At 39.3% G+C, this 19,648-nt stretch overlaps 2 protein-coding genes across 3 annotated transcripts in view; one reads left to right on the plus strand and one right to left on the minus strand.

Moving 5' to 3' along the window:
- Positions 1–4,431, minus strand: part of HPS5 (HPS5 biogenesis of lysosomal organelles complex 2 subunit 2) — a 45,907-nt gene extending 41,476 nt beyond the window's left edge. Inside the window, exons 1-2 of one of the 2 annotated variants that reach the window (XM_032413825.1) lie at positions 4,132–4,173; positions 3,852–4,043 (exon numbers count right to left, since the gene is read on the minus strand). The gene's annotated coding sequence lies outside the window, so the exon portion shown is untranslated. Of the gene's footprint in view, positions 1–3,851; positions 4,044–4,131 lie in introns of both variants that reach the window. The other variant, XM_032413827.1, reaches the window with a different exon arrangement.
- Positions 4,432–4,501: 70 nt separating this feature from the next.
- Positions 4,502–19,648, plus strand: part of GTF2H1 (general transcription factor IIH subunit 1) — a 38,614-nt gene continuing 23,467 nt past the window's right edge. The window contains exons 1-5 of the mRNA XM_032413828.1: positions 4,502–4,678; positions 12,620–12,788; positions 15,913–16,105; positions 16,854–17,016; positions 18,151–18,244. Coding sequence (XP_032269719.1) covers positions 12,635–12,788; positions 15,913–16,105; positions 16,854–17,016; positions 18,151–18,244 — 604 coding nt within the window. The 5' untranslated portion in view covers positions 4,502–4,678; positions 12,620–12,634. The remainder of the gene's footprint in view (positions 4,679–12,619; positions 12,789–15,912; positions 16,106–16,853; positions 17,017–18,150; positions 18,245–19,648) is intronic.

Consider the following 19,648-nt stretch of genomic DNA (forward strand, 5'->3'; position numbering starts at 1 on the left):
TGCTGCAAATGAAGTTTCCTTCGTGCGACAACTCATGTGGTGTAGTTTCTACCTACCTCAAAATTAGGTTACAATAGCACCGACTTGTGCACTGTTCTAGGTCCAGGAGATAAAACAGGACAAAACAAAGTCCTAACATTCGTGGAGCATACTTCCCAGTGTCAAAACACACATAAGCTTATGATGTTTTTTAATTGCATAGACATAATATAGTCTTATTTCCTATTCGTTATACTGTTCTTAATACTGCTTGACCTCTGCAAGGAGAATAGCATTTCAAGAAAAACAACAAATCTTTAGTAGTCCCATACTCAAAATATCTGAGACTTAGAGGGCGCCTAGCTGGCTCAGTCAGTGGAGTGTGTGACTCTTGATCTCAGGGTTGTGAGTTCAAGCCCTACTCTGGGTGTAGAGATTAACTAAAAATAAATCTTTCAGAGTGCCAAGGTGGCTCAGTTGGTTAAGGGTATGCTTTCGGCTCAGGTCACGATCCTGGGGTCCTGGGATTGAGACCCATGTGAGGCTCCTTGCTCAACGGGGAGTCTGCTTCTCCTCCCTCTACCCCTCCCTCCTTTCATGCTCTCTCTCTCAAATAAATCAATAAAATCATTTTAAAAATAAATAAGTAAAATCTTTACCAAAAAAAATTGAGAATTCCTGACCTATGAAAAATCTCTCATTCTTTTCACTCATTCATTTTATTGAGTTCCTAGTAAAATATGAGGCACAATGGTGGGAACAAGACAAAATAATTCCAGAAATCAGTCACTTTATAAATAGGGAGAAAAAGAACACAAACCCCCCTCATAAGGGAGACATAAGCAAAGTGCTATGTTGGAACTTAGAGGACAGAAAAATCACATTGAGTTAAAGGGAACCATAAAAAACTTCCTAAGGGAAGTAGCACTGGAACTGAGTAGGCTTTTATTAGAAGGAAAAGGAACAGGGCAGCAATAAGCAGAAATATAGAGGATACATTTAGAGATACATTTAGTCTTTGGTTGAAACACAGGAATACAAGGAATGGAGTAATGAAAGATAAAAGTGGAAGAGTAATTCAGTACAAGGTATGAAATACTTTGACTTTCAAACCAAGGAACCTGAATAAATTTTAATTTGAGGGGCAACTGAAAGGCATTGAAGGATTTGGTATTAGTCACATAATTTCTGTTAAGTGCTGTGGACACACACTAGAAAACAGACTTGAGAAAAGTGTTGAGTGGTAAGGAAGTAAAGATAAGGCCTTCCAATTACCGAAGAAATCTGGCGGAGAAGAAAACCTCTCTCTTTTTTTTTTTTAAGACTTATTTGAAGGTGGGGGGCAGAGGGAGAGAATCTTCAAGCAGACACACTGCTGAGTGAGGAGCTGGAGGTGGGACTCTATCCTACAACCCATGAGGTCGTGACCTGAGCTGAAATCAAGAATCCAACACGACCGAGCCACCCAGGGACCCCAACGTCTCTTCACTTTCTGACCAGGAGAGACTCAAACAGATTTGTAAGTAGTAGCTAAGAATCTTTAAAATGAAAAGGACTGAAGATACAAGAAAAAGACAAAACCGTAGTATAAAATCCTGAAGAAGAAAGAAAGGAATGACATCAAGTGCACAGTGTCTATCTCTTCTGTTTGTTATCCTAAGCTCTGAGGTGGATAGGCCATCTGGCCTTGATCTCAGTGTCCTACAAGTTATAATTTAACGAGGTAAAAAGGAACCTAGTAAGTTCCTGTTTTTCTAAAAAAGATTTAATGGGAAAGGAGAATGAAAAAGAAACAGCATAAGCAATGTCACTTCTCAAGAGAAGTTGCAGGGCGATGGGGTTAAGCCAACTCCAAATTTATACTTCTTTGTGCTTATTCTCTCCCTTTAATATTTAAATCTGATCACTTAGAGCTTTTACTAATTATTTCTAACTGTGTCTTTAAGGGAGCAAGTTTACTTCTTCCAAAACAACCCTTCAGTATTTGAAAAGTGTTATCAGTGTTATCAGGTCTTCTAAAAATTTAACATTCCCAATTCTTCATTTCTGGCATGACAATTTCCAAATTCTTCTCTATTCTTGTCAACCTTCTACACAGGTGATTTAGTTTGCCTGAAAATATGGTGCCTAGAACTGAACATAATACTCCTTAAGTAGTTGGATAACACAGAATAGAATAGAAACACTAACTTCCTGGACTTGAACACTAAATTTCTATATTACAACCTAAAATAGCATCTGATGTGTTTTTAAAGTGGCTATGTCACACTTTTGATTCAACTAAAACCCAAAGAAATTTTCACATAAAATGAATATAATCTTCCTACCTAATATTTATATACAATAGAATTGAGCTCAACCTGAAATTTGCTATTAATCAAATGTGACAATGAATATAAAAAGTACTTACAAATTTAAATTCTCTGTAAAAACAATAGTAGAATGTTGACAACTGTTAAAGATGGGCTCTGAGTACGTGGGGGTTCATTTTATTATCCTATCTATTTTTGTCTATGTTTGAAATTTTCCATAACAAAACTTTTTTAAGTATTTTTTTAAAGATTTTATTTATTTCAGAGAGAGCAAGCGAGAGTGCGGGGGCAAGGGTGGGTAGGAGGAGGAGAGAATCTCAAGCGGACTCTGCGCCCAACCCAATAGGAGGCTTGATCCCACCACCCCGAGATCATGACCTGAACCCCAATCAAGAGTCGCTCAACCTGGCTGAGCCACCCAGGAGCGCCTTTAAGTATATACTTTTTTTTTTTAAGATTTTATTTATTTGAGAGAGAGTGAAAGCGAGAGAGATCACAGAGGCAGAGGGAGCAGCAGACTTGCCACTGAGTGGAGAGCCCGATGGCAGGATTGATCCCAAGTCCCTAAGATCATGACTCGAGCCAAGGAAGAGGCTTAACCAATCGGAGCCACCCACGTGCCCCAAGTACATACTTTTAAAAAGAAATCTTTGTACAAACCTTCAAACGCTCCCCTTCTTACATAATCTATGATCTCATCCTTACTTCTTTTTCCAGCCTCACCTTCCACTTTATACCCCTATTTTCCAACTATACCAAGTTATCTTCTGTCCCTTTCATTGTATAAACTTTCTGTGCCTCCATGATTTAATATACTGTTTTTTGAATCTTCATCCATCTAACAAAACCCTACCTTTCTGCAAAGCTGAGTTTAAATATTACTTCTGTTAAGCCTGCACACCTCTAGCCTAGCAAAAAAACCTAAGCGAATAAAAGGTGGCTATAAATGCTTATCCAAGTCAGTGCAACAATTCTTCTTAAGGGCTGGCTTGCCCAAGGTTACGGAACTCTGCTGAGCTGAGACTAGAACCCACTTCTCCTGAGTCCAAATCTAATCATCTTTCCATTTCCATGCATTAAAACCTGATGGTAACATAAACGAGTAGGATTAAGAAAAGGTTTTTCTCATCACCCTAGTACTCATTTTACCAATGGACCACAATGTTTGCTGCTCACACATCAAAAGCAAACAACGGCGTTCTCTTTCCCCCACTAGGTACGTGGAAGGAGGAAGACAGAAGGAAGCAAACAATTAAAGATATTATGCGAAGGGTAAGTAGGAGATTCCACCATTCCGTAACAGGATCTTTCTTTCTTTCTTTTTTTTTTTTTTAAAGGTTTTATTTATTTGACAGAGAGAAAGACAGCCAGAGAGGGAACACAAGCAGCGGGAGTGGGAGAGGGAGAAGCAGGATCTTTCTACCCAAGAAGTAATAATCAGAACTCTTCGCCTTAGAGAAATGGCAACTCACTCATAAATGCATCATGCATTCAGCATGCTTTGTACCCACCGCTGCAAACGGTCCCTGCGCACAAGAAGCTTTCTAGCGGAACCAATACCTTTTTTCAGCGGTATCTTTAATACTGTATTCAGATCTCTCCAGGAGAGAAGCCTCAGTAACCAAGTTTTCAAAGCAGGTTCACAGACCAGCAGCACTGCTCAGCCCCGCTTCATCATCTCCAGGCCGGCAGCTCCAATTCTCAGTGGATCAGATCTTCTCACGGCCGGCCTCCGGAACACTCACCTAGCAACTAAAAGCGGTACAGACACTAAAACGAGCAACGAAGAGCGACACCTGAGAGTCTTTCTCCCCTTCCGCACCTCCCCTCCCTGGCTTACGTCATCCAGAAGCGCCGAGGACGCGGGGACAACGCTATTAACGGTACTTCCTTGTCACGTGACGGGTTACGCCCCTGCTTGCGCGTGGTCCCTCCCCCTCCGGCCGCGGTCGCAATTACGCTCTCTGCGGCCTGCAGTCCACGGGTTGCTGCCGGCTGACGACGCAGCGCCAACAGGGACCGGAGGACCTTTAGGCTAAAGGGGTGAGCCAGCCAGGATCCCGGAACCTTTCACAGCTTGAGACCGGCGAAAGGAAATGAAACAGGCGGGAACCGGCGGGGGAGGGAGGGAACTAGCGGAAGGTGTCATGGCGGCCGCGCTCTGGGTCACGTGCCCGGCAGGCCCGCCTTGGTACTTCCGGTCACGTGCCCTCAGAGTCCTCGCAGCCAGCGATGGAGGCGAGACCCCCCAGTAGCAGAGGCGGTGGCGACGGCGGTGGCTACTGGGTTTCAGCGTTCTCCCGGCAGCGTCTCTAAGAAGCGCAGCGGAACTCGACTCGACTCGGCCCAGTTACTTACTCCCTGCCCAGAGCCGTAGCTTCCACCTGGTAAGTTTAGACCGAAGAATGGGGGTGGGTGGGTGGGTGAGTGAGGAGCTGACAGGCCCGGGGGCCGCAGGACGGCGCGGGTTCTACCCCTTTTCCCTGTGTCCCTGTTGCCGTCGCCACAACTCCTAAGCTCGCTGTCTCGGTAGCCCTTTATTGTCCTGAAGCGGGAGATAGGCGACCCCTAATCTGCTGGCCTGTAGGAAGTCTGCCCCATTACTAAGAGCAGGGACTCGAAGATTTACCCAAAGCCAGGATTAGACGTGGCTCCGGAGAATGAAGGACGTGAAGGCCTCTGCCTGACAGAGGATCCCTTCCCGTTAGGAAATGTGCTGTTAAGTCTTTCAGCTTCTGTAAGAGAACAGCTTTCACCGTAGTGTCTGCACACCTTTTGCTTGACCTGTCAGTCCTACCACTTCTTGAAACCTTCTTAACACGTGTGCCAATGCACACGCCCAGTTTTGTTCTATGCCCAATTTTATTGTCTTGTAATGATGCAAAATAGACCACCAACCCATGGAAATGTATAATTATTTTATAAATTCCCCAATGTTCTCAGAGACAAAATTGACTAAAGGAGTATATTCAGTTGACTCTTAAATGCTCATTTTGGCGTCTGTATAGTGGGGGAGGGAGAATAAATATAAAAACTTACCCTTTTGCCTATTAGAAGACCCAATTTGAAAAACATACAAAAACTAAGCGATTTGAAATGCACCTTGCAGTATTAACTCTATGAGGCAGTGGAACAGTTTCTCCCCACGAATTCTTACTGTGAACTCCAGTATACAAAACAGCATGCTCTGATGGAATTGAATTTGGGAGGGCCAAGCCCCACCCAGTCAGCTTCCCCTCTTGGAACAGTTTGAAAACCACTTAACTGGGCTTTGGTAAATAAGCCAAAATTGCCAGCCCTAAAATAGATTTTTAAAGTCAAAACTAACAAATGAGATGGAGGAGTCACAACAGAAGGGAAGATAATCTCCAGTATCAGGCCTATGGCTTACAGAAGGACTGGGCTCTGGAGAGAACTTTGTACCTTTTAGCAGACCTAAATCCCTCATTTGGGAAGAAGGGAGAGATCATTTGAGGCCATTAAACCTGTTCTTTTGCCCTCACTCAGCTGACATTTAACAGTGCAGCAGATTGAAAGTTTGTTTCTCTTAGATGATATTACATACATTCACGGTAGTGCAGATGTAAATTAGCCATGCAAATGCAGGGAGTGCTGGTTTTTTGTTTTTTGTTTTTTGTTTTTTGTTTTTTGGTGGGCTCTTTAAAAATACTAGGAAGATTGGTGCAGAGAGGAATCTGTTTAATAAACCAAATGATCAGCTTCCTGCATGTACTGCCCCGGAGGCATTTATCTTCTCCCTGCTGGTTTATTTTTCCACCTTTTAGCCCTGCTTTTCTGTGCCGCTGGGTTTTTTCCCCAATCATCAGACTGAGCTTTCCTAGCATTTTGACCACTATTTCTACCTCATGGATACTGCTGCTAGGGGTGTCTTGTGCCCTTCCTCTTTTCTCTCTTAGCCTGCCTTCAATGTGGCCAGTATCAGGCATCCAGCTAATAAGTCTATCCCTTCCCCACTTTGATTACCAACTGATGGCGTTCTCAATTTTGATATTGTACTCTTATCAGCATGCAGTATTTATTGGTGAATATGAGCATACGTTTCGTTCTGTCTTGGTCTCTGTCGCATTTTCCTCCTTCTGCCTCTCCCTGCACTGCTGTAAAATGAAAAAGTGCTTGGTCTCAAAATTGCTACATCAGTTATTCCCCTTAATAGCTTCATTGTGTGTGTAGCTTTCATTAAAATGGTAAATTTTGTTCGCTTTTTACATACTTTCAAGGTCCTATTCCCTGTTATGCTGAATTGTTAAAATTTTTTTGGATTGCCTCATAGCAAGCAGCATTCCAGATCTCCATTTTGTATGCTGGCAGATACAGCAGCTCTCTCTAATAATCCTTCTTTTAGAGGCTGATACGGAGTTTATATTTCACCTGTTGTCCTTGTTCCTGCCCCATTTATCTCTGCACATTAGAAAGAGATGTAATTTAAAGGTTTCTGTTGATCAGTTTCAAATTCTTTCTGTCCCTATTTCCTTATAAGCCAGTTATTGGAATCTCTGAGGAGTGATACTGTGATCTCTGAGAGCTGTAATGCTTCCTGGACTTTAGCCAAGGATATATGTGCAAAGGTGTCTTATGTATCTTACCAAGCTGGTGTTCTTTTAACAACAAGATGTCACAGATATTTATTGGACTCTTCATATAGGCCAAATATGTGGCTGGGTGCTGTATTGCAGTGAATACAACACATGCATCCTCTTCCCTTTATGAAGCTTGTAGTCTGTCAGGGGAGAGAGACATTAAAAGAATTACTTTAGAAATTAATTATCATTGTGATAAGTGCTATCAAGAGAACAGAAAGTCTTGCCTAGTGATTTTGAAACTTAGTACTTTAAGTACCAAAAAAATGAGTAAAAGCCAGTTGATAGGAAAGGAGGAGAATGTGCAAAGGCTCAGCAAGGCATGTACATTTAACTTCAAGCAAATATTTAACTGCAAATGAATTAATCCCTTTACTGGAGGATCTTGCTATTTAAAGAAGTCTTGTGGCAGATAATTTCATAAAGTAAATAATCTTTTAAGTAGGGGCACCTGGGTGGCTCAGTCAGTTGAGTGTCCGACTCTTGGTTTCGGCTCAGGTCATGATGTTGGGATCCTGGGATTGAGTCTGCTTGTCCCTCTCCTTCCGCCTCTACTCCCCCACATGCGCACATGGGAGCTCTCTCTCTAATAAATAAATAATAAAATCTTTAAAAGATAATCTTTTAAGTAAAGCTAGATCTTCATCGAGCTGATTTGTTTAAGTGGAACTAACCAATATTTTTCATAAACAAAATATTCTGTGGCTCTTATAGAGGCCTACTGGGAAGAAGTTTTTGCTACCCAAGGAGCGAGCCATCTTCAAGAAAAATCTGGAAATCACCTAAGGCATTGTAGGATATCCCCACTGGTTCTATTAAACTTTCTAAAACTTGGGCGCCTGGGTGGCTCAGTTGGTTGGGCGACTGCCTTCGGCTCGGGTCATGATCCCAGAGTCCCGGGATCCAGTCCCGCATTGGGCTCCCCGCTCAGCGGGGAGTCTGCTTCTCCCTCTGACCCCACCCCCTTTTGGGCTCTCTCACTCTCTCTCTCTCTCTCAAATAGATAAGTAAAATCTTTAAAAAAATAAATAAACTTTCTAAAACTGGTCTTGTACAATTAATAGAGGTGCTACAAATGAACAAGGAAATTTGCCAAGCAAGTTAGCTGTGAGACAATTGACTAGTCATCCCAATGTTCAATTACTTATCTCTGATTTATTTTGTGTTCTCCCAAATGGATTTTAATATAAATGGTTTTACGTGCTAGTGACTGACTCTGATGGTTCTCTCCATCTAATTTATTCTCCATTTTACAGTTTCTCTGTCTTCAACTCATCTTTTCTTTCTTACCTCCTTGTGTCAAAAAAATTTTTCTGTTCTTCTCCAAACCTAGCACTTTTTATTTGTGCCTATAAGCCCAGTTAATGGTAGACTTGCTCTATCAGCTGTCCTTGCTCACTGCTTTTCCTCCATATATGGACATACTTAAAATTGTCTTATAATTGGGGCACCTGGGTGGCTCAGTCGTTAAGCGTCTGCCTTCGGCTCAGGTCGTGATCCCAGGGTCCTGGGATCGAGCCCCACATCGGGCTCCATGCTAGGCAGGAAGCCTGCTTCTCCCTCTCCCCCTGCTTGTATTCCCTCTCTCACTGTGTCTCTCTCTCTGTCAAATAAATAAATAAATAAATAATCTTTAAAAAAAAAAAAAATAAAATAAAATTGTCTTATAATTGTCTGCTTTCCCCCTGTCCATAAAGCCTCCCCTCCTATCTTTCAGATTTCGATTCATGTTTCCTAAAATGTGGTTTGTATAGTATACAGTGTAACTTAAGATAGTACAAACTGTTTTTTTATTCTAAGTTGTTATACTGTGTATTATAATTAACATTAAAGTATTAAGTAGTTCTATAAATGTTATAAAATTTTCTTTATACGTTAAATTTTTAAAGTAAATAAAGAACAATTGATACATATTATAGAAATTTTGAAAATAACAATTGTTTTCTTATACTAACACCCCTAACACTTTTCCCATGCTACCTTATAAACCTCTGGTTTGATAGGGAACAAACTCTTGGAAAGACTCTTTTAATAACTACTTTTCTCATTATAAAATATGTATTTATTATAGATAATCCAGAAAACAAAAAGAACATTCAAGTTGTCTGTAATTCATCACCCATAGGTAACCACTGTGAAGTTGGGTGTATATTTCTCCAGTCCATGCAAAATAGCATGGTGGAACTCCAAGGTCAGGCTGACCCAGATTCAAAGCTTATCTACTTCCTTGATGCGTTGGGAAAGCATCTTGATTTTTTTTAGACCCAGTTTCCTTTATCTGCAGAATAGAACTAATAATAGAACCTACCTCGGGATTGTTAACTGAGGACTGAATGAGATAATGCCTGTAAAGAACTTAGCCCAGTGCCTGGCACATATTAGTAAGCATTGAGTACCTTTTTTGTTTGTTTGTTTGTTTGTTTTTTTAACGTAAGCTCTACACCCAACATGGGGCTTGAACTCATGACCCCGAGATCAAGAGTTGCATGCTCTACCAACTGAGCCAGCCAGGTTCCCTGCATTGAGTACATTTTAGATAAATTAATAACATGAAATCAAAGTACATGTTTTTTTTTCTGCTTTCTTTGATTATCTAACAGTGTATCTTTTCATGTCATTAAATAGTCTTTTCAGGCAGTGGTTTTTCAAACTTTTTAAACAGTAATAACTCTAATCAAAATCTAGGAGGGTGTTAAATAAGTAAATCAGTTAAAAGATGGTATTATATATTAAGAACGTTAATCTTTGTCGTGTATGTTTTATAGATATCCAAACTGGAGATTGTAAAACAACATGAAGTATTTTCAGTGGCAAGTGAAAAACAAGTTAATTTATCTCCACCTGCATGACTCAACAGCACCTCACACTCTTCATGTCCAGAACTGAATTCCTTGTCTTCGCTTTCAAACCTGTTCTTTCTTCTGAATTCTTTCTATAAATGGCACCACTGTACTCATGTCAGTAGGGCTTAGGAACGGGGTATGAGCAAGCAGCCTTGACAACTTCAGTGCTTGCAGTGTCTATTCATCCTGCTTCCTCAGTATTCCTCCTTGTCCCTTCCTCTCCATTCTTGCTGCCACCAGCCTGGTTAAGACCCTTGCTAGTCCTTCTTTTAAGTCTGTCTCATGTTGTCCAAAGATTAATTTCCTAAGATATAAATTACTGCCTTGTTCAAAAGTCCTTAGAGGTTTTCTGTTGTCTACCATGTATGGTGGCATTCTCCACTGTTTCCGTCTTAACCATCTGATTCCATATCCCTTTGATCTTTATCATGAACTTTATACTACATCCAGAGCAGACTGCTTACCATTCCTTGTGTCTCAAGCCTTTGCCCCAAACTATTCCCTTTGCCTGTAATGCCTATTTCCTTTTCTCTGTCAAAATCCTTATTTAAGACCCAATTCATAATTATGTATAAAAAAGAACAAACTACTGATACATGTAATAATGTGGTGAATTTCAAAAAACAGGTTAGGTGAAAAGTCAGAGACAGTATATGGTGCATGGTTCCATTTATATGAAAACCTAGAAAAGAGGGAAACTAACCTGTGGTGATGGAAATCAGAAAATAGTTGCTGGAGGGTGAGAGGAAGAGAACTGAATGGAAAGGAACATGAGAGAATTTTGGGGGGGTGGTAGAAATGTTCTCTGTCTTGTTTTGAGTAATGGTACATGGGTGTATATAACTGTCAAAATACATCAAACAGACCACCTAAGATGTACACATTTTGGTGGTTTGTTAATTATAGCTGAATTTTTTTAATTGCACTAAAAAACCTATGACAAACCTTTGACAAAACCTCTTCTACGAAGAAATGGCCTCTGAGTCCTAATTCAGACGTTTTTTATCTCCCTTTAGGAACCTCACACATTCTAATTTATATACACAGATACATATTTTTATCTCTTTAAAAGTAGAAATCATTATTGTCAGACATTCATCTTTGGATAACCCCTAGACTTGTTGGCTCAGCACAAATTTATTGAATAAATGTATTCTCATTGGCCCTTTTTCTTTCTGTTCCTCGGGTAGAGTAGCCTGTAGAGTACCTATGAAAGGGAATATTTGGCTACTCAAAATTCAGGAAATCAATTCAGAGAAACTAAGATTTCACTTTTTACTTGTATTTTTTATTTCTAAATTACTGCTTGAGTAAATTTTTTGATTGTAGCTACATTTGTGGTGAGTGAGCATAACTTGTCAGATTATATATTATACATATGAAACTAATGTAATATGTGTTAATTACAATTAAAATGTGTTTTTTTTTTTTTTTGAAGATTTTATTCATTTGACAGAGAGAGAGAGCTACAGAGGGAACACAAGCAGGGGGAGTGGGAGAGGGAGAAGCAGGCTCTCCACTGAGCGGGGAGCTTGATGCGGGGCTCGATCCCAGGACTCTGGGATCATGACCTGAGCCGAAGGCAGATGCCTAACAACTGAGCCACCCAGGTGCCCCTTTAAAATGTTTTTTAATCCAGTCATATTTTTCATTAATCATAAGAGGTGATGGTAGAATTGCTGATTTCCATTATTTTTAGTGCCTGCCACTCTTCCTGGTGCTTACTTTCCCACTACGTCCAAACAGAGGTGTTCCTCAATTATTTTGCAATAATCAATGGCAGATCCAGTATTTCGTTGTTCCCGGTTGTTTTAACCTCCAGGAAAAATGTTTCAATCAAGCTTCACTTGTTTGCTCATGGCAAATTCAATTATTATACCTATGTTAATTCTTATACCTATGATATGTTAATTTCTCTACAATTGTATTTTAAGATATCCCTGAAGAAGTAAATATTTTAAAATTATACTTTAAATCATCTTTTTGGGAATGAAAACTTAAAGTCATCACTTCACCAGAAATGACATATATGGGGCATTTGTGCTATCACTTTCTCCATCTCAGCCCATGGCAGACATTGCCATCAATCATGGCTTCTTTCCTGTTAAGCCCATATAGCCTCAAATTCCCTTTCAGCCTCATATTACAGACAGCCACACCCAAGCCTCTAGGATTTGGGTTGAGCATTTATCCCAGGACTGGGAAGGAAGAAGTAGAGGTAGGGAGACTAAAAGCTGTTTCCTAAGTAATGAATTAGCCATATACAAGTGAATCTTCGGCCAAGACCTGGAGAACAATTGAAGACATATTTGATTGTTAAAAGATGGGGGAAATAGCATCTGAAGTGTTAAGGGTTAAAAGTTTTATTTTAAAGCACACCGGAAGAAACTTAGACCAGGAATCCGGAAACGTGGGTGTGGTTTCAGCTCTGAGAGAGGTTCTGGGAAGATCACACAGACCCCATGGCACTTAGTTGTTGCAGCTGAAACACAATTGAACTAAACGTTCAATAGGGTTCTAATTCTAAAGTTCTACAATTCTAGATGTAGATTAGATAAAAGACAGCATATCTGTAGTCAAGTCATACATTTAAGACTTAGGAATATTACTGAGGAACTAAAAGTAAAATTGAAAATACTCTTGATTAGAATAGGTAGGAACGGTTTAAAAACTGCCAAATGTCATAAACTGTGTTGTATAAATTCACACCTGTGATATGAGCAGATGAAATTTGATTCTAAAGGATAATGCCATACAACTTTATCTTCAACTTTCAATCAGGGACTTTATTCCTCCTCATTATTAGTTTAGGTTTAGATTTGGAAAGGACTCCAGAAGTCAACAAATCTGATCCTAATTGAGATGTGAAATTTTTTGTCTCTGTTAGCACTTTCTAGGCATCATGGCAACTTCATCTGAAGAAGTTTTGCTGATTGTGAAGAAGGTGCGTCAGAAGAAGCAGGATGGAGCTTTATACCTCATGGCAGAAAGAATCGCTTGGGCACCTGAAGGCAAAGATAGATTTACAATCAGCCATATGTATGCAGATATTAAATGTAAGTCATCTATACTAAGGTCTGATGGAATATTTGTTAGTAATTTTATAAAAAGATTATTCATATAGTCTGTGGGTTTTTTATTATAGTGTCCAAAAAAATGAACCATATTGAAATAATTATAAAGTGGGATCACTGAATATATGTTATTCTGTAACCTGTGATTAGTAATAGACTTTGTATAGTTTTATATATGTAAATCTAGGTCATATAAAGATCTCCACATGTACCTTCTTTTAGGAGTTGCATAATAGTCTGCTAAATGGATATACAGGCATGTATTTAATTAGTTTTCTGTTGAAGGACAGTTAGGAAGTTTCCAGAATTCTTTTAATGCAAACAGTACTGCAGCATAGTTCTGTGGGCTAATATCTTTGTGAGGTTGTATGTGTGAGATACATCCCTGCAGTAGATTTACTGGTTCAGATGGTTCATATGTTTAAACGCGTTAAAATGATAGATGATGGCAGATTGCCCTTTAATAAAATTGTATCATTTAAGCAAGTAGTCTAATTAATCTCCGGTTATGTGGCCATCATCTGTTGAGAGAAGATAGACTCATTTTTTTTATTGGACGGAGATAGGAGATACAGGGGTAAAATTGTGGTATCTGAACTGCAACCATTAATGTGAATTCATTTATTTTCCTGGATATAAAATTCTTCTCCTAGATAAAATCCTGTGTAGATTTCAAGCAACATGACACCTCAAAAAATAGTCAACCTTACACATTCAATTGCTCAATTTATAAATGTCCTTTGTGTGTGAACAGTGGCCCTAAGAACTAACCTCTACTTTGCTGCTGGAAATGACCAAGATTTTCATCTATCTCCACTGAAATAACTTAGAATTTTAACTTTCAAAAGGAAATACTGTTTAAGATTCATCATAATTAGGTCCTAAGTTATCTGGTCTTTTGTCCACTACTCTGGTAATACTACCTCCTTTTAAAAGTCTGTGGAAGGGGCGCCTGGGTGGTTCAATCGTTAAGCGTCTGCCTTTGGCTTGGGTCATGATCCCAGAGCCCTGGGATCGAGCCCCGCATCGGGCTCCCTGCTCAGTGGAGAGCCTGCTTCTCCCTCTCCCACTCCCCCTGCTTGTGTTCCCTCTCTCGCTCTCTCTCTGTCAAATGAATAGATAAAAATCTTTTAAAAATAATAATAATAAAATTCTGTGGAAAAGTGCCTCACCAAGTTCCTCCTACTATTCTTACAAACTAACATTTGTACCAGAAGAAACTCCTAAATTAGGAACTGCCTCTATTAGCATTTCTCTTAAACAGGAAGCTGGTCCTGTAGCTCTGCAAAACACATACTCATTGTGATACCCACACATTACAATAAAGAATATACCCTTCTTCTATTTCTTGACAATTCTTCTGTTATTGAGAAGGAGAGCACATACCCAAATCTAGATCTGCACCAGATCAGTTTTTAAGTTGAATATTTGAAAAAAATACCCATTTCTGAAAGGAACCACTGAAAGTTATCAATAGTAAATGACTAAAGTGAAAATCAGCAGTTAAGTAAGCTAATTAAAAAACTTCAGGGGGCACCTGGGTGACTCAGTCAGTTAAGCTTCTGCCTTCAGCTCAGGTCTTGATCCTGGGGTTCTGGGATCGAGCCCCGCATTGGGCTCCCTGCTCGGCAGGGAGTCTGCTTCTCCCTCTCCCTCTGCCTGCTGCTCCCCCCTGCTTGTGCTCTCTCTCTCTCTTTCAAGTAAATAAATAAAATTAAAAAAACAAAAACAAAAACACTTCAGAAGTAGACCTCTCAGAGGCAAAGTCTTAAGATAGAGCAAGGATAAAGCAATGACTGAGAAAAGATGCCTAGAAAGGGGTGATGGTTTTGTTTTTGAGAAATAGAATACCAGAGTAGGCTGGCTGACAGTATAAATTCCTCTATATTGCTGTTTTTGGTGGTAAGATATTTTATCTAAACTGTTGATCTGGAAGCCGCATCTTTATTGAAAAAGTTTGTTTAGGAGCTAGGCGATTTGGGTTGTGAGCTCTAGGCAGCTTGTTTCACACTACCAAGAGTCTCCCATTTTATGGGACAAAGCCCCTCCATCTCTCTTCCCCTGACAAAGACAAGCACTACTATTGCCATGGGGCCCACTACTTTAAGAGTACAAGTTCTCCATTATGTTGGTGTATTTTGAGGTTCCCGACCTCAATTTATTATGAAAAATTTCAAAGTTAGAGAAAAATTTTAAGAATGATACACGATATGTCCCACTTACTATTATGTGTGCAAACACTTTGCTCTCTAATATTTTCACACCAAGAAATTTTTAGTAATAAATAACGTTTCCCCATTTGTCCCAATAATGTTTTCTGTAGCAGTGATTTTTTTTTAAACTATATCCAGTCTAGCTTCACAGATGGAGTTGTAATCTCTTCAGTCTTTATAGGCTTGTCACATATCACATTCTGTTTGCTTGCCTCCTCAAGGTTTTCTTTAATCTATTTGTGTAGACCTGTATTTCTCAAAAACTGAAAGGTCTACAGGCTTGATTATACTCAGATTAAACCCTCGCAGCAAGAACACCTAGGTGATGGTATTTACTTATTATCCTATCCCCACAGAAAGCCCATAGTGTGAGGTTGTGCCACCCACTTTGGATGAGATGAAGTTTCATCACTGGGTTGAAGTGGTAACACCAGATCTCTCAAATGTAAAATTATGTATTCTTCTTTGCAATTAGTAAGATATGGGCTGTTTTGGAGTTTTTTAAATTATGACAGATCATTTTTATTAATAATGTTTTTTGGATTCAGATGTTCAGGGTGGGTTCAGGACTCCTAGTTGGCTATTTAGAGATCTGCCGCAGTTGAATGGAAACAAAAGCCCTTTAGTATCTTGAGGTGGAGGCAGTGAGTGAGAAGGGCCACACAAAGAGGATAGTAAAGAAGGAAGCAGAGTGTTAGCAGTGAATTTGTTAAACTGTGCTCTGATTATATGGGATTATTTGAGAAGAGGGCATTTCTGCAAAAGCATTAAGATTGGAGCAGGGCAGCTAAAGCCCAAAGGAATTCTGGATTTTCTTGGGAGGAGAGTAGCCTGTTGTTGGACAGTTTCCAGTGTGGGTGTCCTCATCTAATTTGTCTCATGCTTCTTTTTAGGCCAGAAAATCAGTCCAGAAGGAAAAGCTAAAATTCAGCTTCAGCTGGTGTTGCATGCAGGGGACACAACTAACTTCCATTTTTCCAATGAAAGCACAGCTGTGAAAGAGCGAGATGCAGTGAAAGACCTTCTCCAGCAGCTGCTGCCCAAATTCAAGAGGAAAGCGAATAAAGAGCTGGAAGAGAAAAACAGGTGAAGGGGGAAAAGAATAAAGAGACGCTAAGTTCTCTCCAGTCTTTTAGTAGAGTAACAGCTTGTTATTTCTTATCCCTTGTGCTGCATTAAATTAACTGCCTCAAGCCTAATATCTGGTGAGGAACACAACTGAGACTCAAAGGTGATAAGGTCCTTTCATTCCTTCTCCCAGTTCTCTTCACAAAGATGACAGGAAAGCATTAGAAGTGTATTTGTAAGTGAGAAACCTGAAAGAAATCACATTGTAAAAAAGTTGAGAAAACATGAAATAATGAGTTTCTGATAAGACAAATTATTCTATCGCCAATATCTTCCATGCCATCTATGCTTAAGTCTCTAAGTGCTTATCAGTGAGAAACTGGTGGCCGGAAAATCTCAACCATACCTCCTCTCTCCCCTTTCACGTTCATATGTGAAAGAGAATGCAGTACAGTTCAAATACAGGCATGATGACCTTTGTATCGCTGGATATAGAGATGAATAACACCAAATCCATACCCTCAAAGAGTTTATTCTTTGCTTTTTCAGACTTCCATTTATCTTCATTTGTTCCTCCAAAAACGTTTTTTGTTTGTTGTAATTACTAACAAATGAACTAAATGACCTCTGCTGCTCCAGCATCATAAAATGGAAGTTGAGTGTCTCGGTTTCATGTTGTTAAAGTAGTTAAACTCTTTTTAAAAAGTGTTACATAAATAGTGTTTTATTGTAGAAGTTCAATATATTCAATATATTCTATCACCAGAATGCTGCAAGAAGATCCTGTTTTGTTTCAGCTTTATAAAGACCTTGTTGTGAGTCAAGTGATCAGTGCTGAGGAATTCTGGGCCAATCGTTTAAATGTGAATGCAACAGAGAGTTCTACATCCAATCATAAGCAAGATGTTGGCATTTCTGCAGCGTTTCTGGTATGTGACCCTTCTAGATTTCTGAAGGGAAAAGAAAAAAAGAAAGAAAACCTTGGTATATGTGTTAACAATGCCATTTTTTTGGTAAAACTTAGCATTTCCTTAAAGTAAATTAGTGGATACTTTGGTATCTATGGTATTCTTCTAAAATATAAATATATGCAGTACTGGGGCGCCTGGGTGGCACAGTCAGTTAAGTGGCTGCCTTCGGCTCAGGTCATAATCTCAGGATCCTGGGATCGAGTCCCACATCAGGCTCCCTGCTGGGTGGGGAGTCTGCTTCTCCCTCTCCCTCTGCTGTTCCCCCTGCTTGTGCTCTCTCATTCTCTCTCTCTCAATAAATAAAATTTAAAAAATATATATGTATATATACAGTATTTTTTAAATAGATACTTTCTGCTAGCTATACTTTTTGGTTTGGGGACTTGACCTTTACATGCTAGAAATTAAATGGACTTTAATAAAGAGAATCTTTTAGCAATTGGAGTAATACTTGTTTCCCCTAATTCTTTTAAATTTAGAACTTTCTAATACCTTTCTTTATGATTGCTGTATTTATAATGCAGAGTTAAATTTGTAATGACCATGGTGTTATAGAAGAAGTAAGATTTATAAAATGTATTTTAGTGAAAAATTGGGAATACCTTACCTGTAGAATTAGAAAGTGGGATTCATTTAGTCTATACCTGGTAGAACCAAAGCGGTATTTATGCATTTAACAAAAATTTGAGTACCAGTTACATGTTTAGCATCTTCTTGGGTGCTTAGTAGTGAATTGAATTAATAAGGCCTTCCCTAAAGAAACCAGTCAGATAATATTTGTTTAGTAATCAAGGTTTATAGTTGTTTTGGTAACTCTACAAGTATTATGTTAAAGCTCCACTAGCTATCTACCTATTTGACCATGTTGAATTTTCAAGGACGCAGATTTTACACATCAGTAAGATTATGTGAAACCAAGCCAGGCTTCTTTGAGCCCTCTCTCAATGCCAAAAGTAAGGGTGAGGAACTTAATTTCTGTCTCTGTAGTTTATTCAGAAAGTCTGTTTTGCCAGCTTTGTCCAGTGTCTATTATATGCTTACACATCTTCCCCCGATATTCTAATGAATATATATGTGTGGTCTTTATTTTAGGCTGATGTCCGGCCCCAAACAGATGGATGTAATGGTCTGAGATACAATTTAACTTCTGATATCATTGAGTCCATATTTAGGACGTATCCAGCAGGTAAGAAGAATCAATTTTTCCACATAGTTGAAATATTTCTTTGGATGAATTCAGTAATACATCAGTGAAAAACAAAAAGCTTTACCTTTATTCCTGATGAAGTGCAATAAAATATGTGAAGACATGGTAGTTATTAACGAGTCGGTATATAACGTGCTGTCATCAGTTCACTGGTATGCTGACTTTCCCATTCTTCCATCAGTGGTTCTTAAACTTTATTTACCCTTTAGCATACCTGCACAAAATGACCTGTTCCAGAGGCATCAATAAATGAGTCTCTACAGCAGTAATTCAGATCATCCTTCATGCTGCCTCCAGAGTGACCTTTCTAACCCACAAATCCTTACCCTTGCAGAAACCATCCTTAAAAGTATAAATGACTTGACCCCAGCCTTAGTAATTTATGCTGTACAGCCAAGGTTGAGAACCATCACTTCAGTTATTCTACTGACTAAACAGTTCTCTCTCCTTACTCCCTCACTCCTGCTCCTTTAGTCTTTGGAAACAGATATCGGGACCCCATAGAACTCAAGTATTGCCCACTGCCACCGCTATAAAATCCTGACTTCTTTGGGCAGGTAGAAGCCTCCCTTTTGCTTCTGTAGGAGCTTGTGTCTGCTTCAGAGAGTTATCAAATTGTAATGTAATTATTTTCATATTTTTCTGATAGTAATAATTATATAGTGTTTATTATATACCAGACACCATTCTGAGGCCTTTATGTATATTAACTCATTTTAGTCATTACAAATAATTCTATGAAGTGGGCACTCTAACTACATTTATATGACAGATGAGGAAACCAAGATGCACAGAGATTATGTAATTTGCACAAGATCATATAGATTGTAAGTGACAGACCTAGAATTTTTTTTTTTTTTAAGATTTTATTTTTATTTATTTGACAGAGAGAGACAGCAAGAGAGGGAACACAAGCAGGGGGAGTGGGACAGGGAGAAGCAGGCTTCCCGCCAAGCAGGGAGCCCGATGCGGGGCTCGATCCCAGGACCCTGGGATCATGACCTGAGCCGAAGGCAGACGCTTAACGACTGAGCCACCCGGGCACCCCCAGACCTAGAATTTTAAACTCAGGCTCTCTGGCTCAAGAGACCATGCTTTTAACTTCTTTGCTGATTGGACTATGAGCTCTTGGAATGTGCTGAACTGATAGTCTGTTGGGTATTGATTCTTGGTATTTCTACTAAAACTTTGAAACTTGTTAATTCTCTTGGAGCAAGACAAGGTTTTGTTTGTAATTTGTGAAGATTCCTAAAGGTAGTGTATCATCTAATCTATCAAGTTATATTTATTACAATTAGATTATTATATACAGTATATAAAGTTGAGCAGTTCAATCTAGTTTTTACTATTAGTATATATTTCAATTAATTTGAGAGATTTTAA

The sequence above is a fragment of the Phoca vitulina genome, unplaced genomic scaffold (assembly GCF_004348235.1).
Source record: "Phoca vitulina isolate PV1807 unplaced genomic scaffold, GSC_HSeal_1.0 scaffold16, whole genome shotgun sequence".
Taxonomy (NCBI): domain Eukaryota; kingdom Metazoa; phylum Chordata; class Mammalia; order Carnivora; family Phocidae; genus Phoca; species Phoca vitulina.